This window comes from Lissotriton helveticus, chromosome 11 (genome assembly GCF_964261635.1).
Source record: "Lissotriton helveticus chromosome 11, aLisHel1.1, whole genome shotgun sequence".
Taxonomy (NCBI): domain Eukaryota; kingdom Metazoa; phylum Chordata; class Amphibia; order Caudata; family Salamandridae; genus Lissotriton; species Lissotriton helveticus.
In genome coordinates this window covers 1,091,727,468-1,091,753,311 of record NC_136072.1, presented here as the reverse complement: position 1 = coordinate 1,091,753,311, position 25,844 = coordinate 1,091,727,468, and the positions used below count along the sequence as shown (strand labels likewise).

General features: G+C 43.2%; 1 protein-coding gene across 4 annotated transcripts in view; it reads left to right on the top strand.

Annotated features, from left to right (window-relative positions):
- Positions 1-25,638, top strand: part of EIF4ENIF1 (eukaryotic translation initiation factor 4E nuclear import factor 1) — an 87,706-nt gene extending 62,068 nt beyond the window's left edge. For 2 of the 4 annotated variants that reach the window (XM_078667721.1, XM_078667722.1), the window contains exons 10-19: positions 12,797-13,029; positions 13,990-14,058; positions 14,483-14,666; positions 15,244-15,323; positions 15,727-15,869; positions 21,158-21,239; positions 21,590-21,704; positions 22,514-22,852; positions 23,132-23,299; positions 24,196-25,638. In XM_078667721.1, coding sequence (XP_078523847.1) covers positions 12,797-13,029; positions 13,990-14,058; positions 14,483-14,666; positions 15,244-15,323; positions 15,727-15,869; positions 21,158-21,239; positions 21,590-21,704; positions 22,514-22,852; positions 23,132-23,299; positions 24,196-24,386 — 1,604 coding nt within the window. In that variant the 3' untranslated portion in view covers positions 24,387-25,638. The remainder of the gene's footprint in view (positions 1-12,796; positions 13,030-13,989; positions 14,059-14,482; positions 14,667-15,243; positions 15,324-15,726; positions 15,870-21,157; positions 21,240-21,589; positions 21,705-22,513; positions 22,853-23,131; positions 23,300-24,195) is intronic. The other 2 variants (XM_078667723.1, XM_078667724.1) reach the window with 2 other exon arrangements.
- The last annotated feature ends 206 nt before the right edge of the window (positions 25,639-25,844 follow it).

Genomic DNA, 25,844 nt, shown 5'->3' with positions numbered 1-25,844 from the left:
ATTGTACAGATTCATTCCACAGAAAGAATGTGCAGATATCTTAGACAGTAACTAAGACACTATTAAATCAGACAACTAACATGGCAGGATTTACAAAAAGTTATTTAGGTCTTCCGTTAAATTTAACCCATTGGGGGCCTTAGTATCCAATGCTAATATAAAGTGCGTTTCCTTTTGTCGTAACAGTTTTTCCCTATCCCCACCACGTCCGGGCTGGGGCACTGAACACAAGACAGTATATTCAAGATCTTTTAGCAATTTGTTGTGAACAGATCGAAAATGTCTTGCCGCAGGGTAATTTTCGTCACTGTTGACAATTGCTCGTATGTGCTGCAGAATGCGTTTATGCACCGGAAGTTTCGTGCTGCCGATATATTCGAGATTACAGGTACATTTTAGTTTATAGATCACATATTCAGACCTGCAAGTTAAATGTTCACGAATTGGCACAGGGACCTCACTAAATGCAGTCGTGTAGTGGGTAGTGTTTTTTGCAAACGTGCAAGCACGACAGGAAGTGCATTTAAAAAATCCTGTTTTATGGAACCAAGGTTTTTTGGGAAGAATCTCAGGCGATGGTTTGTCCAATGCATCACGCATGGAAGGAGCCCTCCTGAAAGTAATATCAGGGATGGCAGGTAGAATGGGACCCAGGATGATATCGGTCAAGACAATAGGCCATTCCTTGCAAATGATGCGCCTTATCTTGCGTTCCTGTACACAGAAGGTTGTAATTAATCTTACTGAGCATCCTGGAATGACATTCTCAGAATTTCTCGGAGCAAGTAGGGATTTACGATCTAGTGACCTAGCTCTAATTAATGCTTGGTCCAAGATTTGTTCAGTGTAACCCCTATTCAAAAATCTGCGTTTGGACTCCATTAAAAACTCATCAAGTGATGTGGCATCACTGCAGATTCTACAGATGCGAATAAATTCCCCATAGGGGATACTTTTGATGGTGTGTCGGGGATGAGCGCTTCGGGCATGCAAGATCGAATTGCCCGCTGTAGATTTGCGATGCAATCGAGTCTCTAGTTTGGAATTTTTTATATACAGCTGTACATCTAAAAATTCTGCTGAGTCTGAGGTGATAGAGGCAGTAAATCTGAGATTTAAAGTATTGGCATTGATATCAGATACAAAATATAACGCCTCATTAGCTGTCCCCCTCCAGATTATACACACATCTATATAACGCCAATAATTGACAATGTTACTTGACCAGTGCCTGTGCGTGGTTTTGAGCTCGTGCTCCTCCCACCAACCCACATGTAAACATGAGTAGCTGGGGGAAAAGCACGAGCCCATTGCCACACCACGCAGCTGTTGGTAAATGTTACCATGGAAGCGGGAAAAATTAGCAGTGAGGCATATTCTGATCATTTCCATCAACATTACATTATGATCACGGAAACGTATATCACGCTTACTTAGATAGAAATTGCAAGCATTGATACCCTGCTGGTGATTAATAGATGTATATAAAGACTCTATGTCCATTACAAGAAATAGATAATTGTCACACCATTCTACAGTTGCAATTTTTGCCAAGAAGTCTGTAGTGTCCTTTAGGTAAGATGTTAGATTGATCATGTGAGGTTGCAAAAAAAGTCTACATATTTGGACATGTTTTCGTTCATACTCCCAATTGCGGATATAATAGGGCGACCGGGAGTAGGCATCACCTGTTTATGAATTTTTGTATTGTATTGTATTGTGGCATACTTGTATAGCGCAACCTGTCACCACAAAGGGCATCCTGGCGCTTTGACCCGTACTCAGTGAAAGACAGTAGCTCAGCCTATCCTGGGAAAAAGATGAGTTTTTAGAGCCTTTCTGAAAGATAAAAGATCTCCAAGGCTTCTCAAGGATATAGGCAGAGAGTTCCAGAGTTTGGATGCCGCTACTCTAAAGGAGCGGCCCCCCATCCTCACTCTCTGGAATCGCGGGACAACCAGTAGCCTGGATGACGAGGAGCGTAAAGCTCTAGCTGGACAATACCAGGCAAACATTCGCCGCAAAGGAATGGGGCCCAGATCATGAACAGCCCTAAATACAATACATGCTGCTTTGTAGCGCACTCGTAGATGAACTGGCAGCCAATGAAGTTCTCGCAGTGCTGCCGTAGAAGAGCTGTGGTAGGGGCGCGAAAGGGCGAGTTTAGCAGCAATATTTTGCACCCTTTGCAACTTGCCCAGGAGTGTTACCGGGGCCTCCAGAAGTAGTGCGTTACAATAGTCAAGTCGACTTAGGATGGTACAACGCACTACTTCTGGTCTGGCTTGCGCAGGGAGGAGAGGAAGGACCTTGCGCAGCATGCGGATCAGCATCATACATGTTGAGGAGATCTTATTCACATGTAGATCCAGCTGCAGGTTGGGCCCAAAAGTGACACCCAAATTGCGCGCTGATTGTGCCGCAAACACTGTCTCTGAGAAGGACGGAGGCCAGAAGTCCACTGGAAGATCACGAGGGACCCGATCCGCGGAACAATGTAAGACCTCCGTCTTCGTTCCGTTGAACTGTAGCGAGTTCAACCGAAGCCATTCCGCTGTCGCCTGCATGCATCGATGAAAGGTCTCCAATGAGACTGCATCCTGTCCCTCCAGAGAAAAGACCAGCTGGGTATCGTCCGCGTAATTAAATGCGGAGATACCGAAGGTTTTAATGAGCTGGACTAGGGGGCGGAGGTAGACATTAAAGAGTATGGGGCTGATGGCCGAGCCCTGAGGTACTCCTTGTCCCACTCTCCGCTCCTCAGAACTGAAGGGGGGTAACGAGACCCGTTGCTGACGGCAGTCCAAATAGGAGATTAGCCAGTCCCTGGCCTTGTCACTGACCCCGCACTCCTCCAGCCTAGAAATCAGGGTGAGATGGCTGACCGTGTCGAACGCGGCCGACATGTCGAGCAGCACCAAAAATGCTGCCCGACCGCTGTCGACTCGCGCCCGTAGATTGTCTAGCACGGTCACCAACGCGGATTCCGTCCCATGCGCTGGGCGAAAGCCAAATTGCGTCTCATCCAGCCAGCTGTTCCCTTCTAGAAAACTGGACAGAGCGCGGGTGACCAACTTTTCCATGATTTTAACCGGAAAAGGAAGCAGGGAAATTGGCCGGTAATTAGAGAGGCACGCAGGGTCGAGCGTAGGTTTTTTTAACAGCGGGGATACCACTGCCTTCTTCCAGCAGCTTGGAACAATAGCTGTCTCAAATGACTGACAGCAGATAGCGTGCAGGGGTTGGAAGAGGTCCTCTTGAAACACCTTCCATAGTCTTGGAGGGAGAGGATCCAAAGGCGAACCAGAAGAAATCATCAGGGCTAAGTCGCCGAACTCCTTCAGGGATGGAAGGGGGAGGAAATATAAATTCGGAGTAATAGGATGGTCATTTATTAAGAATTTACTCATCTTTGGACAGTAAACCAAGTCTTTTCCAGTTGGAAATTTGTTTCCGGGTTTTTTCATGACTTTGAACCATGATGGACTGTGTAGATTTTGAATAGCACGAAGTTTCAGATAAATGTCTCTCGGCCTCGGTCATGTAATCTTTTAGCTGCCATAAGACTGTATTTCCTCCCTTGTCCGCATTTATTATCACATCCTTATTGTTTTGGAGTTTTTTTACAAGCAGATGGTATTGGTTATTATTGTAATCTCTTTGTTTACTTTGAATCATGACCTGTCTAAACTTTTCAGTTCTATGATGACTTTATCACTGAACACATCTACCGCGTCTCTTGGCATCAGTGGTAGGAATGTGGATTTAGGACGAAAAGGACTAGTAACTGGATCATTCACAGTGATAGTTTGACTTACTCTCGGTGGAAGCTGTGAATCGTCATTGAATGCCAAATCATAGAGGTTTTGTGTATGTATGTATGTCGTTTCAGCTGCATGGCAAACCTCGGGATTACGAATACAAGATCTTTTTAAATTCGGGGCATTCTTGGAAAATGTAGTTATAAGGCGGAATTTCCCCCATCTTTTGATGCTTGTATTCTCCTGTCTTTAGTTTTTAGAAGGTTAACTCTTTTCAGTTTGTTCGCTCTTTCAAGAGCATTATTCAAAATTTCGTGACTAGCCACTTGCCTGAAAAGATGGGAGGAAATTCCACCTTATAACTACATTTTCCAAGAATGCCATCGAATTTAAAAAGATCTTGAAAAGGAGCTGGCATATATTGCAGACTGAGGTGTTGAGAATGGATCTCCCTTCCAATCCTGTAATCACTTTCAGGAAGGCGAGATCATTAAAAAACGACCTTGTACATAGTTACCTGGCCTAAACCCCTAAATCAGCTTTTGGACCCATGCAAGGATTTTTCCCGTGTGGGAAATGCAAAGCCTGCATAATCAGCAAACGTGTTGACCTATGAAATTCCCAAGATAGGAATCCGTAGAAAGATTAGAAAGTTCCTCACATGCACCACACCGTACAGTGTTTACTGTTTAACCTGCCCGTGTGGGCTACGTTACGTGGGGAGCACCATCAACCCCATGAAAATGAGAATACTCGAGCATATGCGGGCGATAGCTAAAGGGGATGAAGCATACCCTGTTGCACGTCATTTTGACAAAGTACACCAATGCAATAGGGATCTGCTCAGCTACTTTGGGCTTGATCATGTCCCGAGCAACCCAAGAGGTGGGGATAGATTGTTACGACTCCGTAGACTGGAGTCCAGATACATCATCGACATGCATACGAAGCACCCCTTAGGTTTAAACAGCAGTGAAGAACTTGCTATACACTTGGGAGAGTAACTGGGTCTTATTCTACTGTTGAGGCGAGACATACAGTCCTGGGCGTGCTGAATGAATGGTGATCTATGTGACCCAGGAATGTCAACTTACTGTATTTGTAATCGCGAGGTTTGCCATGCAGCTGAAACGTTAAATGTATATATGTGTGTTTTCTATATATTTTTTTGGAAGTTGGTATCTCTAGGTTTTCCATCTCAATCTTCCTGGTTAACCTCTTTCTTAAGTGGCTCTGACATTTTATTCATTCTTCTTTAATGTATACAATTGTATATACGATGTATTGTTGTTCTAGATTTGACACATGTCATGTGCTTTTTTTGCATGCCCATAGAGGGCAGGATATGTTGAAGCTTTGATTTATCACAGCGTAGATTATATTGTATCAATTGTTAGGGCGTGCTATATGTACACTGTGTATATAAACTATAACGAGCCCATCTATGGGCATGATTCACCATTTAATGGGATTCTTTAAGTTACATGTTTAAAGATGGCGCCCCATTTGTTGTGACTCCATGTATTCTTGAGTCCTTCTTTGATTGCGATCTGTGCACATAAGAATAAAACTGTGCCAAAGATGGCGCTTCGGTAAACATAGATGAAGGTTTTGTACCGAAACGCGTCTGTTGAAGTGTCTGTTTGCTGGTGAACAATAAATAACCCAAACGACCCCCATGAGTGCTTCTTTTTGCCGTAGGATGGAAATCCAGAGTTGCTTCCTTCTATTGCACAGGATGTCATAGATCCGCCGTTTGTAGAGCATGGGCAGACTCCTTTCCTAGACATTACCGGTAATTCTATCTGTGCAGTGTTGCATAGCTCCTGTTCATCCATTCTACTATGAAAGATCGAAGTGCACCCCCACTCCCTGTTGCACTTCATTGATCACATTCATTTGGAGAAACCACTAGAATGGTGAACAGACCAAGTAGGGTTTATATCTTTCCTTGTTACACCCCCGCTTTGTAGAGGCTCTTGCTTGTTTGCTATGAAACTTTCCTCCCTGACTATGTTCTAAATAAAAGCACAGCAGGTGATGTCTCGCCACCAAATATTTTTATTCTTGGCCCTGCTCACCTGATTAATTCTGTGCTTAGTGTCAGGACTGGAATCACCCTGGCAGCCATTAAAGACTGTCGGACCACAGCTGTCCAGCCCATATCTTGCTCTGAGCACGTTTTCCTGCTGAGGTATTAGTTAAGCTGTAGTACTACTTGTACATGGGTGCCTTGGCCCCAGCCCTTCATTCAATACCTGTACTTTCCAGGTGACCACACACACTCTTTCTGCGAGTGTGCACCCTGCAGCGCTACCACCACCACCAGCAGTGTTCTGTGTGCAATGAGCACCATTACTGTCCGGCCTCAGGGGATGGAATGGCTAACACTTGCTTCAGGAGAGGAGTCTGGGGTTCCACTTCATTGAGAGTATTGTGGTTTCCGAACAGCTGTACCATTCTGAAAGTCTTAAGGTTATTTGAACACTGCAGTGTGCTGTAGGAGCTTTGAATCTGCTCCACTTCCTGAGCTCCGGCTGGAACCAGGACCACCACTCAATGGACATTAATACTCCGTCACACACTCCCATTCGAAAATACCTTCTCCCATATGGGTTTATTGCTCATTCAGTCTCCAGAGGTGGTGTTGCTGTCCCCACGAACCTATCTATAGAAGATAGGACCTCTTTAACTGAGGTAGATCATCTGAGATGCCGTTTGTCAGGCTGACACTTTTTATTGTGGTTAAATCGGCTTTGTTCTCTTGACGCGTGGGTCTTGTACCCAGTCCCAAATTTAACAGCCCACTTGAAGTTGCAGATAACTTTTTAGGTCTAGCCTAGGCAACACTTGCACTGTCTCTTCCAGGTGTGTTGTATTCCGAATATGGGCTTTATATCCCATAAGGACTGAATCTATTACATGTGACCTTACCCTTTAGTTTAATTTACAGTTTCTCACCACTCTTCTGTTACTGATTTTGTAGTCGTAGCTGGTGTTCCAGGCACGACGGCTATGCAATTCCCCAACCGCTCTTACCCCGACACATTCATATAATTTTAATTTGTTTTATTTGTTTCTGTTACTTAGCTTGTGCTGCGTATTAAGTGACACAATAAAACAGTATAATGTTATTTGATTTTTTGCTGCGCTTTTACATAATGGATGTCGTGCGCCTTTTGTTTTGTTCTGCACGGCTTGCTGTATTCAACTTATAAAAGATTATATGTGCCTTTCTAATCACCAGCTCGCCATCCCTTTTAACTGGCATGGTATCTTCACTACTTGCTCCTCCCATTGGCCAGTGACTGCATCATTAAATTTGGACATTAACACTCCAGGGTTCTGACGTGACATCCTCTTTCACCACAAAGTCTTATCTCGCTGCTCAAAAATAAATTGTTAAACTAGAGCCCTTAAAAAAGCATTTTTTAAGGACACAGCATGATTTATTGTACATTGTAAAAGCGTGAAGTAGGTATAAAGGAGCGCTTTACTTTATCACCACTGGCCATAAAGGGCTTGTTTTTAGGTCTAGCCTGGGCAGTGCATGCACTTCTCATTGCTGTCATCCATCCTTCGCTACTGCTTTACTTCATTTTTGTTACCATGGTCTCCACAGATTAATTTTGCATACATGCTTGACCTTTGCGTAAATGGAAACGGCCAGGTTGGTCTCAAAATACAACACAACAAATATTCAAAGCCAGCTCTGCAATAGCATCATTCTATTACAGCCCCAGTAAATCCTTGCACCGTGCCACCGCTGCCTGCCAGCGGAAGCAATCTGCCACAAACCCAGCATCCAAACACTATATTCCAAATAATTATTCTCCATCTGCAACCTGCATTTCATACAGGTTGCTCCTGCAGAACATTTCATTAAAACCAAATTACTGGCGCGCTGGAATACATTTAATTACAATTTATTATAGTGCACATGTTCGGAAGTGCTGCACTACCAGCCCTGGGCTTCAGTGGCCTATGGTCGACAGTAAACATGGCCTCCCTAGTTTTTCCCATTAGAGCTGGCTGGAAACCATTTATAGTATAACTTCAACACGCAGCGCAGCTCTTCTACCGCCACTGAAAAATGGAGTTTATAAACTGAAATTAAGTAGCCTTCATAAATAAGGGAAGAAACAATGGTGTATTTTTAAAAAATCATTCTAACCATCTCACTTCCAATAAAAACAAACGAAAGTGTATGCTTAGCTGCAATGTCTTTCTTTATAATTGCATTAAGGGTGCAGTACCTTATTTGGCTAATAGAGGTCCCTTTAGAACTTCACTGGGATACCTAGTATCCTGTGGTACTGCAGCCTTTCCTTGCTTAGTGGATTTTCTTTTATTGCTTATGCTACTGATGGGATATTTTTTCCAAATTAAAAAATCTGACAAACATTTACAGCGCCAATAGCTCCCTTTCACAAATGCAAGACCTACTGCATTGCAAATGTTTTTGTTTCGTTTTTTCCCCTCAAAAACCAGAGTAACACCAAAGTGACTGCAGTGTTAGACTTCACACAATTGGATTAAAAAAAGTTTTATTCAATTTACCCGTAGTAAAACTGATATTAGTGTTCAGCAACAATTAGTGTATAGGGCCTGGCTTTATTGCCACAATCCATAGACCGGTGCTCTCCCTCTGAAAAGTGCTGTGAGTCTTGACTTGTGTATCTGATTTGTATCTGGAACATTGTCTCGACTGTTCCCTCGACGTCTCAACTGTTGCCAAGCATGTTTTGCATTTGATAAAACTCTAGCGGATTTTTCCATCACTAATCCTATTCCCATTGAATCCAATACGTGTTGATAATTCTGATTGTTTTTGGGAATTTTATGTAGTTGGATCTTCCCCCAAAAGCATTTAAATTGCCTACAAAATCCTGTCTGGCTTACCTGCAACCCAAAGAAATTTGACTGTTTACTCACCAGGAACCACTACATTGGATACCAGTCAAACGCATAAAAATTAAGGTTGCATGCCTTCGTAATCGATTGTGTTTAGCAGTAGAAAGTACCTTCCTTCAGGCTTAAGGTATTCTGCTACGGTCACTTTCACTTTCCCAGGGGATAAATGGGGAGGGCAAGCACCTTGTGTTCTTGAAGTCTTTTTTTAAATTCACCCCTTCTCCACCTTAATATTCGCTCCAGATCACCTTGTTTAAAAAAAATAGTGTAACCCTGGTTTACAGCTTAAAATAGTGTTCTGTTTGTGAAAGGAGTAGCAAGAAAAATACCTCCCAACCATGCCGAACCATGTTCCAAATAGCTCTGACCAAAGCGGTGACTTGGAAAAAAGTGGCAGTCGCACCGGAGATGGCTTCCCTGGAGAGAATCTGAAATTCGTATTTAATTTTGCTCCATCCGAAAGTCAGTGTTTTGTCTTTCCTTATCTGTATTTTCTATCATGCTTTCCTGCCTTTTTAAGCTTTCTGTATGTTTTTTCCACCAGTTGTGTTTCAGTCTTTTCCTTCCACCCATCTTTTATTCATTTTTACCAATGTCTTCTACATTCTCTTTATCCACCCAACTTGGTTTTCTCTTTAACCATTATCCTCCTTCCCACTGATCCATCTTCCCATTCATCCTTTCTCCATTAATCCACCATCCACTCATTTCTCAATCTAACCCTCTATCCTCCCTACATCCATCTCTGAATCCATAGTCTCCATTATTCTCTTCATGCTTCTACCCCCTTCCTCCTTCACCCCATTCCTTAACTGCAAGAGTTTTTGAGTTTCTTGGAGACAAGTCTTCAAAGTAAAGTGAGCCATAAATAAAAATGTATGTGTTTCATGTTGCAGATTTGCACATAGATGCCCCGCCCCACACCACTCCAAGCTGCTAGGGGTGGGGGGCGGTTTAAGTTAATGAAGCCATTGCCGTTAGTAGGCTTTACTGAGTAGGTTGTAGTTCTCATTAGCATCAAGTGTAAATGCACTTTATTAGTTGCCGTAAATAAAATCTTACGCTCTTGGGAGTATCAGTCCGGCTTATCAGAGGGTAGTGGTGAGCATTTGTTGTACACACAGGCGAGAAATGATGTCACACACTCCAAGACTGAACCCAGACCAGTTGTTTGTATAAAGTTATTTTGTTTTATTTCTAGAACCAAGATTTCCTTAGTAGCGGGTAAGTTAAACTCTTAATGCAATGTTACGTTTTAAAATACAGTGAACACTGGTTTTGTTGCAACTTTCAGATTATTTTTGCAGTTGAGGAAACTATATGTAAACTGTTCAGAAACCCTTTAAATTGCTTTCAGATTACTTGTGTATTACTTTGATTACTTTTCTAGTTTGGCATGAAACAGTTTAAGCAACACAGGGCATCAGTAGACAGGTTAACTCTTGTAGCACTAAGTTACTTTGTTGCAGTAAAAGACAGTTCAACACTTTGGTGAATTTTCAGAGAGCCTGCCATACAGTTCTAGGGGAAAACAGTGTTAACTTTACAGGTAAGTAAACTGTTTTAGCATTGGCATTTCGGGGGTGAGGGAGGGATGTTGGGTAGAACCAAGGTTTAAGTTGGCACTCAAGGGGCACCCCCAGCAACTCTAGGGTGGCAGGGTGCCAGTGTTGGCCATTGGGGCTAGGGTACACCTGTGTTGGGGGCTGCTCACTGGCAGGCCACTAACTTAGCCCCAGGATCTTGGCTCCCAAGGCAAAGGGTTCCCAGTCTGGCACAAATTCCAGACACCAACGGCACAGGGGCGGCCAGGTGCAGGGTGCGCAGGTGTTAGGAGCCCAGTGCTTTTCAATAGAGTATGCTGGTCGAGGAAATGGGCTGAATCCAGAAGACTAAACTAAGGGAACAAATGCCTGGAGGAGTAAGTTGAAGAGTTGCTGGACAAAGTAGGTCGGGCACTTCAGGACGCAGGGTCTGCAGATCCAGGGGGTGTCCTATCGTGTCTGGTTCTTCTCCCCGGTTCCAGTCGCATTTGGGGGGAGCCTGGTTGGTGTTGGACAAATCCGGTCTCCTCAGCTGATCTGAGTTCTTTAGGAAGGCAGGGCCGGCCCCCAGGGTTCCTGGAGGCTGCTTGCTGCAGGACACGCTGGTTTCAACTTACAAGGCAGGAGACAGGCCTGTAGGGCTGGGGCTAAAGCAGTTGTCTATCGCCTTATGAAGCACTGTTCCACAGTTCTTGTTGCATCGAATCTGACGAGGTAAGGTTCAGGGGGTGTCCCTAAATACTAGATTTAGGAGTGTTAAAGGGCTGTGCAGGATGGGACCAATGGGTCCTTTCCCTGGGGTGTCTACACACCCCTAGTATGCCACCCTCAGGTGGTAGGGGGCATAAGCCATTTCCTGACTGGAGAATTCCACCCCCCTGCTTCAAGTTGGCAGGACAGAGGTGGTATATACTTTTTCAAACCCACCCCTCTGGTGGGGGAGGTGAAGGTGGGCACACCTCCCCTTCCTCGCTAGGTTTTCCCACCAGTTATTTCACCCCAAATTGGTGTCAGAACCGGTGGGAGCCAGTTGCTTTTGGCAGCAAAAGGCTGTGGGCAGCTAACCAAAGCGGCAGGCCTTTGAAGCTCCCTCTTTGAGGACCCTTCACATTCTGAGGGAGAAGGCATGTCGCCTGCCTGGGATGTGCTTAGTTTCCATACTCTGATAGCCCAGGCTCTCTACCCAGGGGTCCAGAAACCAGTCTGGTGGTGGCAGATGATTGGGAGCCTGTCGAACCACACCAAGGTTAGGCTTTTTTTTTTTTTCCGGGGAGCATCTCTAAGATGCCCTCCGTGTTGGATTTTAAGACAAAACACACTCCGACATCAGTGTGGGTTTAATGTGCTAATGTGTTTGATACCAAACTTCCCAGATTTCAGTAGACCCATCATGGAGTTGTAAATGTAAATGTACTTCGATTTATATAGCGCACTAATCACCCAGAGGTCTCAAGGCGCTTGCTTAGGGAACCCGTCCTGGTATTCCCCTGTGAGATACCCCGGCCGGGTATCCACAAGGTGAAAGCCAGGCATCCTGCCGCGAGGGGCCAAAGTGGAGATTAAGCAAGCTATTGCCCAGAGTCGCAGAGTGTGACCCCATGAGTCGAGTAGGCACCAGAGCGAGAATTGTCGAGTCCGTGGAATTTTTTGAGCCCGAGACCCGCCGAGGCGGGGAATCGAACCCTGGTCCACGGCCAATCTCAGCTTCCGGGTCTGCCGCCTCAAACCACTGAGCCACGCTTCTCCTTAGTTGTGGAGCTCTTATTGACCAACTCCCATCCCACCCCCACAAAATGGCTCCACTACACTTAGTGTCTGTGAATGGCGCACACTGTAGGGGCATTTTGCTCCTGATCTATGCACTCACCTGTGTATGGTGCGCCCTGCCTTTATGGCTGTAAGGCCTGCTAGAGGGGTCATTTACCCATGCCACGGGCAGTGTTTGTGGGTCCTGGCACTTGGGGATATGTGCCATGTCAATCCTTCAGTTTGGTCTGCACCAGAACACACAGCCTGCAATGGCAGGGGTGGGTTTTGTTTTGGTGAGGTGGGGGAGGGGAGGGGAGTCTCTGGTGGCACAATACATGCTGCAGCTCTGAGGCCTTCTCTGGTCACAAGGCAAGGGACTTGCATGTGGCCCAGAGTTGTGACAACTGGGTACAAATGTACAATTTTGGAAAATAAGACTGGTGCTGGGGCCTGGTTAGCAGGATCCTAGTACACACACTGTCAAGCGGACATCTGGTATCTGGCAAAGAGTTGGGGGCGCATGGTCAAGGGGCTCTTTCCAACAGTCTTTCTTGTATTTGAATTCCTCTACCCTTACTCTTTCACAACTTGGTACCATAACATTGCTTAAAAGTTGGTATGAAATACAGAATTATGCACTTTTTTTGGTGCTCTTAAATGACTGACTAGCATTGTGTGGCGCATGTTGGTATGCAATTGTTTCGTTTTAATGGATTAAGAAATAATGGGTGTAGTTTTCTCAGTAAATGTGGGTCTGCAGTATGTTTTGTGAAACCCATCCTGTTTTTTTTTTGTTTTTTTTCTTCTTAATATAAAATCCACTTGCAGCACACTCTGGTGTTGTCCTTTCTGTGGAGGAGGTTGAGGCTGGACTGAAGGGACTTAAAGTAGAACAGGAGGGCAAGATTGCCACCCCATTCATGGCAGAGCAACTCGAAGAAGCCTTGACTGCCATGACTGGTCCGAGGCCACGCAAGAAGGATGGGGACATGTCTGCATTCAACAAGCTGGTCAGCAGCATGAAGGCAAGTGGGACTCTGCCTTCCCAGCCAAAGGTCAATGTAAGTATTAAAACCTTTGCACAGCCCAGAGTCTGCAGATTCCTGGCAAGGTACGTGGCCACATAACAATGTGTCCCCCCAATGTTCTTCTCTTTTGGTGAACGAAGCAAAGTGGTTTAGGTCAATTAACATTGGAGTAATTCATGAATTACTGACAACCGCAGAGTTCATGTGATGGCAGATGAAGCCTGCATTTTACAGAAAACTGCCCCAGCACCTATTAAGGATGTGCGGCTGATGTTCCTGGTAAAATTGACTAGGAAGTAAGCAAATCTTTGGGTGGGTTGATGTGCACTGCTGCAATTCAAGTGGTAAATACTGAAACCTTGTTTTGTCACCGAAAGACTTTCAGCAAATAGGTTAACACACCGGGTCGCAAAATACAAAGTGATCATTCCTATACACATTCATATGGGGTTTGCCCCCAAAGTGGGTTTAGGGTTCTCGTATACCTCACCGGTGGTCTTTCTAATGCAGTAACTTGTGTTTATTCAAATCAAGGATTGTGTGAATTGGCAACTATTTAGTCCAATGCAGCAGGTCCTAGGCTAGAATTGGTTCAAAATGTGAACAAAAGCATACCCGATTCTCGTCTTACAATTGTTAGTTATCAAGAATCCCGGATAACATTTTTCTGTGCAGTGGCTATTAAATACTGTGACTTGTTTCAATAGGTTGCTGTCATTGAATGTGGTCTTTGCTTGCTTTTAGAGTGGTGTTGCTGCTTCTGTTTTGGATTTTGCAGACACAGGCAGTCCTTGTCAGATGAAGTAGCTATACAAATCTAGAATCCTATAGCGAGACAAGGAAATGAGATTTAACTGTTACTGAGTATCCACTTCTTTACACCCTTCTGCGGTGGCACTTGGCGTTTTGGTGTGGTCTCTTCACTCATTTGCTCCTTCATTGTAAAGTATTTTTGCATTGGTTCTTATTGTCCGTTTTTATTCCTTTTTGTAGCGAAGCCAGGAGAACCATTTGTCTCATGGTGATATTCCCAACAATCACCTGCACAGAAACATTTTGCAGGTACATTTCCCTGTTATGCTTTGGGAGTTGGGCACACAGGACTCTGTTAAAGGGCATGATTAAGAACCGGTGTATCCTGATTAAGATTTTCCTTGATTGTAATATCTAGTAGCCCAAGCTAAAATGTACCTTTCGGCCTGTATGCATAGCTTCAAAGCTTTGTTACTGTTCACAGAAAATTCCTCTTTAAAAGTTGACTTTGGTTGTATTTAGTCCTAGTTGATCTTAACTTCATGTTCTCCACAGGGATGGAGTTAGCCATTTAAATGACAGAGTACAAGCCCTATAACGTTGACATGTGCCCATGTTCTGCTTCTTTGTGATGCCTGAATTGTGGGCTGCTGATAATTTGCTAACCTGTAGATGTTTTAGTGTGCTTTGTAACAGTGGTCATTCATGGTCTAACCTTTTCTTCCTGATCTAGGAGCTATTGGGGCCCCCACTGACGCGACCCATCTCTTCAAATGTGCTTACCGGCCTGATGGGGGCCTTGGATCCTGCTGCCTCTTTGTTGGCTCAGAGGTCACAACCTCCTCATGTGTCCCAGTCGTTCCCAGGTCGTGCCTCTTCTGCCGAATACATGCGTCCTCGGGTATCCCCACCGATTGGTAATGTACCAGCTTGAACTGTATTCTGCTTTTTGCTGTCTGTAAGCTTGGGACACGGGCTGATCCAATCTAGTCACCAGGTTCAAAGGTTGCTCAGTAAAGGTTCCCCCCCAATAATTAAAGGGGTGGGGGGAGGAGGGAGTAATGGAATTTGCTTGGTCACCAGTGGCTTCCGGGAAGAGTCTAGTTTGAAGACTAATGCTTCATGACTTGTAAATGATATGGAGTTGCTTGTATGCTGCTATAAAGCACAACCTTCTAAGGTCATGAGGGTGTTCAGTTGTTTTTTGATCATTTTTTCACCTTATTGGCACCTGTGTTTGATATTTGTGGTGTTAACTTATACATAGTTTAGAAGCCGCTTAATTGTTTTGCTTCTGATTTAAGCCTAGAGTGTGGTTTAAAGGTACCTAATGCAATTTACTTTGAGTCATTTATTTGGACTTTCAGTAAAAATGCACCCAAATTTCAGCTGGTTATTTTTCAATCGTGTTCACTCGAAGCCAGAGAGCAACCTTTAGTGCACTGATTGTTATGGCCCAGATTGTATATATATATCTTTTTTCCTTTTGTGTAGGTTATCCTTCTGGTCCTCAACAGCTGATTGGTGATCACTATCAAAACATGCGAAAACCAATGAGTCCAGTTAATGCACAGGTGTGGTTATGCTTGTTCTGCAATGGCTTTTCATGTACAGTTTCCATACTGTGTGGTGAAGGCTCAAGTACACAGCCTTTTACTCTGTGCTTTCAGGAGTATGGTATCACACTGACGTTTATCATATTTTAGAGTGCTTGTTTAGATTAGTCTAAACACGTGGGCTTGTCAACGAGACATGGGTCCTCGGGAGGTGAAAAGTTTTTTTTTGTTTTTTCTTTTAAACGTTGATATCCACTTAAATAGAGCTGCTTAAAACTGGTCATGTTCTATAGACTAACAATGATTGTTAATTATTAAAGGACTACTAAACAACCTTGCAAACTGACAGTTGATGATTCTGATTTGTTTTCTTTAAATGACTATTTGCTTGCTTTTCTTTCTACCAATTTGTATTCCACAGATCACTAATTTAGAGTTCCAGCAAGCTGCATTAGATGGGCTCCTTTTGTCACATGATATGTCCCTTAATGCAGGAAACTTCTACCAGTCTGCCTTTGGCAAAATGCAAATAGACCAAGGAAGAGATGGCTATCGAAGCAACAGGCAAGTTGGTCTTGTAGGTCTGAACTTGACTGAGGTTTCCCAGTGTTCTGTGCAGAGCCTGAGAGCATAACCAGCTTAAAGAAAAATGAAGTTCAGGAAGGCCTATGTTTCCAGGTGGTTTGCATGGTCTCGCAAAGCAAGAGTCCAATTCAGGGTCTGTTTCATGATCTACAGCAGGGATGTGGAACCCGTATAGACCGAGGCCCAGGACCTATTGCAACAAGTTATAACGTGTATTTTGTCCTTGGGGCAAGTAGGTCCAACCCCCTACAGCACTAACTCTTTGGCTGCCAGTTTACAGTAACGCATTATGAATCAGGGAAGAGCATTGTCTTCAGTTAAGGTAATTTTTGTATCAAAAGTCCTGGGCACACGTTATGGTAAAGATAGGTGACGGTGGCAAAGGAAACAAGTAGATGGTTTCTTAAAGGTGAACTGTATTTGAACCTTCTTCAGAAGGATGACATCAAAGTAAAACCAGCCGACACTTGTTTCGTCAAGCGGGCAGTTTACCCGTGACTTCAGGGCTGAAGTTGAAACCTAAGTAAAGAGTTTGTGAGGCCGGTGATGATTCCAACCTGGCCAGATCGGGTTCTAGGTTAAATGTAGGGCCAGTAGTGGCTTGCTCAATCGGGGACAACACTGGGTGACGGGTGGGTTTGACCATCAGCCAAGTAATCCTTTCTCTGTGTGGTGATTAGGGTAGTCCTTCACCGGAAGTTTGAGGTCATCTGGCCGGGTTGGAATTATCACCGGCCTCACGAACTCTTTACTTATGTTTCAACTTCAGCCCTGAGGAGTCGCTGATAAACTGCCCGCTTGACGAAACGCGTGTCGGCTGGTTTTTCTTTGTCATCCTTCTGAAGAAGGTTCAAATACAGTTCACCTTTAAGAAACCATCTACTTGTGTCTCCCTTGTTTCCTTCGCCACTGTCACATTGTGTTTCTTGAAACAGACACTCGCCTATCTTTACCATAACGTGTGCACAGGACTTTTGTTGTATTTACTGAGTGGGCCCGTGCCACTCCCATCAGGGGTAATTGGGGTTTCCTCTGACCCTGTTGCACCGTGTTATCCTTTGTTGCATATTTATTTACCGCTACCAGGTAGTGCACCATTCTTCCTGTATACTCCAAACCCTACACAGAACCCAAGGTAATATTTGTGTCCATGTGTTCATGCTGTTCAAACTTGTATTTATGGTTCATTAATGCAAAGCCTTTATTAGGGTTAGTGCTGTAAGTAAATGTTGTAAGCTCGGACTACACTACTGACAGTGGTTCCAGTATAAAAATGGGTTTACACGTTTTCAAAGTTTAGCAATATGAGGTTATGTATAATGCTCCCAGAATGCTCTGATTAGATGCACATATTTGTGGATGCTTAAAAGCAAGCGTGAGGAGTCTTTTTGCTTTAAAAATAAAATATTCACAAAAATGCAAGTAGGAAAAAAATTAGGCTAAACTACTGTGAAGTTTTATGCACCATTTCTTTGCAACATTTAGTAAAATGTGTAGATGTATGCTAGCATTTCTCAAAGATACACATAATTGAAAATCCGTGTAGCCAGTTTTAATAAGATTGTGGGCAACATAGAAATAAGCATTGGCAAAGCCAGCAGGTCTGACATTGATCAGTGTTTTGTTTTTTGTCAATGTGACCTTGTTTTGGCATGGTTTTTGTAAAACCTTAGTGTGGGAGCTGCCGGGCTCTCACCATTATAACCAACATTGGCAAAAGCAAAAATTGTTTTTGGCCTCAAAGCACACACACCACAGTAGTTCCTGGCACTGAACAAAACTACTTTGTGTGCTGATATTCTACTTGTGAGAGCAGAATGCTGTCACTCCGTGAAGCCAGCCGATAGAATTTTAATGCACACAAAAGGCCATGATTAACACCAGACCTAATTAGGGGCACAATTAAAGTCTCCAGTGCACACATTGTATGTCTTTGCATTAAGTGCAGATATAAAACGTTCTTGAATTCCCAAAAATATACATGAGCTTTCCTGTTCAGTTTCTATTTTTCGTAAATTCTGGTTATTTTTTTTCAGTTATCAGTGGTTACACACTTCGCGCCATTAAAAACAAACGGTGTTGCTTTTTTTTGCACTGACCGTGCATGTGTATAGATAGCGTGTATACAGGGTATATGAGGCCCAAATACATTTTTACAAATCAAACATTTGTAGTATAGAATTCAATACTACTTTAGTGAGTCTTTGGTCATGTGCGCTTGCTCTTTCCTTCCTATATATGTGTATCTGTGAAAAGGCCCTCAACATTGGCACTAGATACAGGCAGTGCCAAAACAGCCATTACACAATTTTCTAACACTGGCCAATGACATAGCTTTTCATGCAATACTGGTGAACCTGAAGATTGTGATTCTCAAGGACATGTTTTGCAACATGTGTTGAATTGGGCACATATGCCCTTAGTAATTGAAGCAGTCAAAAATGAAGCAGTACTTTTCAAAGTCTAGAGAAAAAAAAGAAGGGATCGAGAATTTGTGCAGAGTACCTCGGTGAGGCTTTATTAACTTCAAATGCCATGGTTGGTTAAGGGACATTTCTATGCATCATTGCAAGCCATTCCCATAAGCTATAAATGGAAATTTCCTGAATTGCTCCTCAATATTTCTTTGCTTACCATGTGGCAATAATTCTAACATGGAGCGTGTTGCAGTGCTAAAAGTATCACCCAGCCTACTCGCAAGGAGGTGTTTCATATCCACACCAATTACTCTGAACACTTGGTAGACAAGGGTGTTTTCAGACTCCAGTATTTTGATTGTATCCACTACAGCAGTCATGCTTTCCTGTAAAAACTTAAGCATGCAGTAGACTGTAATTTCTTCATATCACTATCAATATGTGACCAAAGATCCATCACATTTCTTGCCTTTCACATCACCAAGCAAAAATTCTGTAAACGGTCGCCACATGGATATTGTGGCATTCACAGCCTCTAGGACTGAGAACCACCATCTAAATGACAGGATGACTTTCTTTGATGCCACACAAAGCACATGGTGAGAAATATTTGCATTTTAGTTCCTGGGCATAATGAAACTGCACCAGAATGGACTACAAAGTCAATAGCATTTTTCATTAACCCTGAAGATTGTAAAGATGCCTTCAGCATACCATCTAGCATGTGACAAGGACCTCTTAAAGGGTAGCACTTCAGCTTAGGTATTGACTTTGACGGGTCCTCATACAATTTTTTCATATATGTAGCTGAATTACTGCAAATACAAACCATATCACTCCAATCTTTATTGAACTTGTTAGGAACTTTTCTCATCCGTATTCCAAGTAAAACTGCGTTCCATGTTTACCAACGTTTGGTGTCATGTTTTCACTTCGATCTCAGATGCTTGGTGGCAACTTTCTTCACATATACCTTTCACTACGCCTTGCATTTAATGTTGAAAGCCCAGGGTGTTTGGCAATCAATACTGACTCGCTAGAAAAGAGGGCTGATGTATCAAAGGATTTCACCCATTCTCGGTCTGTGTAAATTTGATGGTACATATTGAGAAAGATGCTTATGAAACTAGCCATTTCATCAGTGAAATCAAATGTAGCCAAAATATAAAATATCATTTTTATATTTCCTGACTCTACATTTTATAAAATAACTAAACAAGACCTAAAACATGCCTCTAAACACTACATCGTTAGATCAAAGACCACAAAACTGAAAAAACCAGAAAGAACAAGAGACCATATTTTAGTGACCGCCAAAAACAACAAAACTCAAGGAGAATGTTAGCCCAGTCTTTCTTGCTGCTGCCTTGTCTAACCAAGATATATTGTAGTGGCCCTTTCAGGAAGAAATAAAAATGACTTTCACTCATCTTTTCCTTTCTTTGAATGGCACTTGGTTTGTGGTCGGAGAGGTGTTTTTTCAGTGTTTATATGTTTACACCGGTGATGGCTGTTTTCCTTTCAGTGGGTTTTTATCAGTTATTATAGGTTTAAACCTAAAACCAGGTAGCCTAAATATACATAAGTAGGCCAAGAAATATTTGAACTGCATTTTTGCATGAGCAAATATGCATGTGTAGATTTGCTCATGCAAACATCAGTGTTTGCAAGTTCACTTTCCCTCTAACCACTTTTTTTCCAACCCTGGAAGAATTGTCACATCTGCCATTGTTCGGAGTAAAGTTCCAACCTTTCTCAGTATGGGGAAAGATTAGAGAAGAGTTGGTGAAAATCCTTAATATGCAAGTTATTGGGTTTGCATAGACTCAAAAGGGCATGCCAACCCTGGAACTAATTCTTTCCACCTTCAGCCCCAGTATGTTGATCTGCGGAAACGTGGCATCATAAGGGAATGGCTAGTATTCAAACCCTTCCATGATATGAGCCTGGCATAATCAGAGAGGCTATATCCAAGCTCTTGTATAATGAGATTACTACCATAATTAGTTGCTGCATTATATGTCACAAAAGGGGCAAGTGGATTTTGTTACAGGACTAGTGGATTTATGAAGCAACCTGCCCCATGGACAAGTGGTTATTCTATTAAATTCCACATCCCTGAAACATAATACCCACTGTTTTATGATTGCCTTCTGTTTTTGTACTTTATGTTTTTATTTATTAAGAATTCTTATATAGTGCTGGCCAGACCAGAGGGTATCCGAGCGCTTTACAACAGATTTAAGCAGAAATCACACAGGCATAGGCCAACATGAATGTTAGAACCTAGTGTTCTGAGCGTCATTGAGGTGTGGGGGTGGGGAAGAGTCCTGAGATAGCCTCGATAAGTGCACAGTGTCTTGGGTTCAACCTCATTCCGGGAGGAGGGAATCGGGGAGGGTGGAAGAGGTAGGCAGAGCATTGTCAAGGGGCTGTAAGGTGCCTGAGTAGGTAGGTTGAGTTGGAGCATTATCGAGTGGCTGCTGAGTGTAGGAAGAGGTAGGTTGTAGTGGATCATAGTCCAAGGGCTGCGGAGTGTACTTGTTTGCTTTCAAATATATCTGCAGGTTTGTCTTTCTTACTGTTCTATACAGCACTCTGGTGCTAGGTTCACAGTTCTTAATTAGCACACCACCAAATTAAAGACTGTAACACAGCTGGATTTTCAGGGGGATGAGGGCGTTGGAAGGCAGTGAAACTTCAGTTGCATGCGTTCCACTGTTAACAGTGTTAAAAAAAAGTACTACAACATGAAAAATTCATAGTTGTTTTGGAGCGAATACTTGTTCTTCCAAGACCATTATTTACTCATATAGGACCCACAATAACCTGTGTTTCTGCTTTCCACAGGCCCCAGCGAATGAATAAGTCTCCTGTGATGAATCACAGAGGTAGTTCATCTCCTGCCTCTTCTGCCTGCATTACTAGTATGGTAAGTCTCGCACTTCCTTGTGTTGATGGAAGGCATGGGCATTGTAGCATTTCATGTGGCTTAATTGGGGCTTAAAATTGTAAGTTTGCAGTAGTGCACTCTTCTCTGACATTTTAAATTAGTGGGACATTCGTATTCAAGGGGGGGTGGCAGAATAAGTAGCTAAAGTAAGACCTGCATTATCCAAGGGAGTTCACTCTTTCTCTACCGTCCCTGAACTATGGTGGCCATGGAGAAACGTGGCAGGTGTGCAATCTGTTTTCTTTGACCGCTTTTATTTAGTGCTCTAAGAGTTGAAAGCCACAACTTGTGCAGATACATTATTCATTTGGTGTACTGTTATTTTGTAGCTTTCTCCGTCGTTCACCCCTACCTCAGTTATCCGCAAAATGTATGAGAGTAGAGAGAAGACCAAGGATGAGTCCTCCACCAGCAGATCCCTGACCACTGATGCCAAAGATGAAGGTAACTTTTGCTTCCTGTCTATTAGTCTTGAAGCTTTTTTTTTTCCTTAGCGGATACAAAAGGTTGTCCTATACAGGCAAGCACCTATTTTGCCCTTAACAGCCTTTCATTGGTTTTAAGCCAGGTGAACTGGTGAGATCCGACTCTTTAAATCTTTTTTTTTTTTTGCATTGGCGTAGCACACAACTGACATCAGTAACATTATTGGCACATGTGCTGTATGAGAAATTTCTTAATTTACTCTAAGACAGAACAGCATTATAATTTGTCATGACTGCTGGGATTCGAGCCAAGTGTATTATTGGATTTAAATTTTAAGCTGTATACAGTCCTGCTTTTTGCCAAGACCCTACTATAAATTAGGTGTGCAAAAGTAGAATCGTACATACAAAAGCCAACTTCATGACTTTTGCACATCTGTTAGAAACCAGACCACAGTTTATTTTGTGTGAGGGCGTAACTGCTCTCCTCTAATGTCTGTTTCTAGAGGCTGCTGTAGAACAGCCAATCAGCTAAAGAATCTTAAAACTCTCCCTATATATTACTCCGAAACCGTACTACAGCATATGCCCAACCTTTTACCTCTGATTGTGGACCTGTGCATGTGCTGTAACCTACATTACTTAACAGCCGAGATTATGATTTGAGATTCTTTCCTACTTTGACCAAAAGGGTGTAAAACTGTTCACCACTCACCTGAGGCTCTGAAAAAAGTGCATGGAGCAGGATGGGGATTATCAAACCAGAAAACTTGCTAAAGTGATTAAAGGCTGATTTACTATTTTTTTCTTCCTCTTCCCCCTCTTCAGATGGCATTGTTTCGGGTTCCATTACAAATTCTGGTCGAAGTACATCTCCAGTTGTAGGAAACAAGTACTCTGCTCCACAAGGGTCAGTTTGTTCTACACCTCTTGCCCAGAACAATCGCTATGCCAAAGATCAAGATTTTCGACCCAAATCCACTGGCAGAAAGACTCCTACTATGGGCTCTCCTGTGCCAGGAGCACCTTTCCTGCGCCCAGTTCACCAGGTACCTGTGGCTACTCATGTTCCCATGGTGCGGCCTCATCAACTTCACCCTGGACTTGTCCAAAGGATGTTAGCGCAAGGAGTTCACCCACAACAACTTCCACCACTTCTGCAAACTGGTAGGGCTCTTACTGGTCTTTCCTTAAGTGGTGATGCACTTTTTAAATTTCTAGGTTCACAGGAGAGCTGGAAGAATGCTATGTTAACACATTTCCCTACCCTGACCAGTGCTTGACATGTCACACAATGTATTGCAATGAATGGACACCATGAAAGGAATTTGATAAGAGTTTAGTGCTGTAATTGAAAACCGCTTATGTGAAGGGCTAAATTTTAATTCGAAGAGAAATGTAAGAAACCAAAATAAAATGTATCTAAACTGCCTCTTTTGCCCTCAGGTATGCTTCCTCCAGGTTTAGATTTGTCTCACTTGCAGGGGCTATCTGCCCCCATCATTGGCCAACCTTTTTACCAGTTGCCTACCCCTGGCCACCCCCTCATGAACCCACGTTCTGCGACATCCTTACAACTAGCTGTAATGCAGCAGCATCATCTTCAGCGTGCAGGTGAGGTTCTCTTTTTTCTGGTGAATTTTTAATGCTGTTAAGGGGCAGGCTTAAGCTTTTGAATTCCATATGTAATGGGGATGCATTTTGTTTGTCTGGACTACAAGTTGGAGTATGTAGTGGTGCACAGTAAGCTTGATTCGCTGCAGTGGCACCAGGTAGGCAGGCAAACAATTGCTAATCATCAACTTAACCAGTGCAACGATTGAACCGCTGCTCATCAAATGTCTTTAGCTTGGTAGATGTTGATTCAGTTGATAGTAAACCAAGGTTTATTGTGGGGGGTATGGCTTCTACAGTGCGGAATTGTGTCCAAAGGTGGTTCTCCTTTTTTGTTCCTTGCATTTGTGGCTAGAGCTCGCACATTTTGAAGGATACCCCTGCATGGAAAATCTTGAAAGCAGGAATGTGGCTACTTAAGGTTGACTACATTGATTCAGTATATGTATAGTAAATATGTGTAGCGCTCTCCTAGTGAGTTGTATAGACCTAATTTGTAATGTGACTGCCAGGCTGCAGCATGGAAAACTGCTTATAGTGTAACTCAAAGTCTAGAACTGCATTGGCGTTACTTGGCTTCCCAACATATTTGCATCCAATGCCGTTAAGGTCATGTTAGTTTAAGGCCACCTGTTCAATGCTTTAATTTCCCAGGAGGGATTAAAGCCTGGTACATTTTCACTAGGCAATACTCCTCTACAATTTTATCGGCCCCTGTCACCTAGGTGGTTTCCTGAAGTTACTCCATAGAGTAGCTCTACTTCAAACTGTGGTTGCTCTTACACTTGTATCAACTTAAACACTGCTTTGGAAACTTAAATACACTGATGGTTTCTGTTGCATCTGCTGTGGTATGTGCTCTTTCCATTGTTTGAAAAAATGTCTTGTTCTTTCAGGTTCTGGATCTCATAGTTCCCACCCGAGCCGGTCAGGGCTTCCCTTGATGCAGTCACAGATGGATCCGCGCCACAGAAGCACGTCACCCGTTGGCCTGTCTAAATGGTTTGGTTCAGATGTCTTGCAGCAGCCCCTACCATCCATGCCAGCCAAAGTAATTACTGTGGATGAACTGGAATATCGACAGTAAAACTGGACTTGGCAATGCCCAGGCTGTCTCCAAGGGGAGCAGATTCTGCAGCGTTTCTCTGCATTGGGTCTACAAACCATGGCCTAGAACAATAGTCTGCATCATGATCTTTGCTCCTCAGCTAAGTGTCTGTGGCTGGCCTCTTTCTACGAATTTTGTTTTCTCCCTGTGGGAGGTCTGTTCGGACTCATTTATGAAGCAGAAAAAGCAGCAGCCAATTACCTAGCTGTGTCCAGTATGAACACTATCCACAAGTCTGCCAGAGGCGGCAGGCAAGACTAGGCTGAGGCTGAATCCATAGCATTTTTTGTTTTTTTGTATGATATGAAAGGATGGCTTCATGAAGTGACTTAATTGCACAGAGGTGGCCACCAAGGGCTCTCGCACAAACCATGAAATGGTTAGACCCTTGTGTACAGATTGTATAAAGGAACTTTTTTTTTGTATATATACCTTCAAGATGGCGGCTTTGTTTTCTTTTGGAACCCATACAGCTGTACATAAGAGTAATTGGCATCTTTAGTTTATCTTCAGATTGGAAATTCTCCCTTTATTCTACATGCAGGCCCTTCCCTTTTATTTTGTTAACTTAAAGTTGCAGACACCAAGTTAGTGACGGCAAATGATAATGTTGCTGCCTGTCCTTTCTGCTGCCTGTTTCTCTCAAATGAGACTCCTGACATTATCTAGCCCTGTTGATGTTCCGTGGGTTATACATGGTTTTGGTGGGTGACAGACTGCCTGTGGAGGGAGGGGATGATGGCTTCTTTGTGATGTCTGCTGAGGTCTAGAAAAAACAAATTGTGGCTGTAGAGCTTGTATAGCGGATTTGTGCACCAAGCTCATTCTTTCCCCGGGCAGTGAGCGGCAGGGCTTAGGTTCTGATGGAGTGATTTGGTTTTCATTGACATGGCTGGAATAACTTCTGCCTCACCCAAGCTGTGCGTTGGGATATCCCTATCACATGATGCACTAACTGCGCTTCTTTGTAGAGTTCTGTGCTTCCCCACACATTTTTATTTAATTTAAAGGTACGTTATGACTTGGCCCTAGTGAATAAATTTCCTGACCTTTCGTAACCCTGTTAATGTTTCATTTCTTCCCCCACCTGTCACTGCCCTTTTTTTCCTTCATTGAGGTGAATTGCTGTCCTTTCCTTTTTTTTTTGGTTGAACTTAAATTGTGTACTTTATGTATGGGGAAAGAAGCACAACCAGCAAAATAAAGAATCCCGTATTGGGACTGACTCCTATTCGTGTGATAATTATTGCTTTGCTTGGTGTGTTATTTAGACTTTCATCCAAACCTAGTCCCCCTTATTGAGATTCTAGTCCTTGTTTTCTCAATATTCCCTAAATTGGCAGCAGAGTTTTATATACTTTTCATATTGTTAAAAAAGAATAAAAAAATTAGCTATCGCGCCAAGAATTTTCAATTCTATTAAGGACAGGGAGGCGA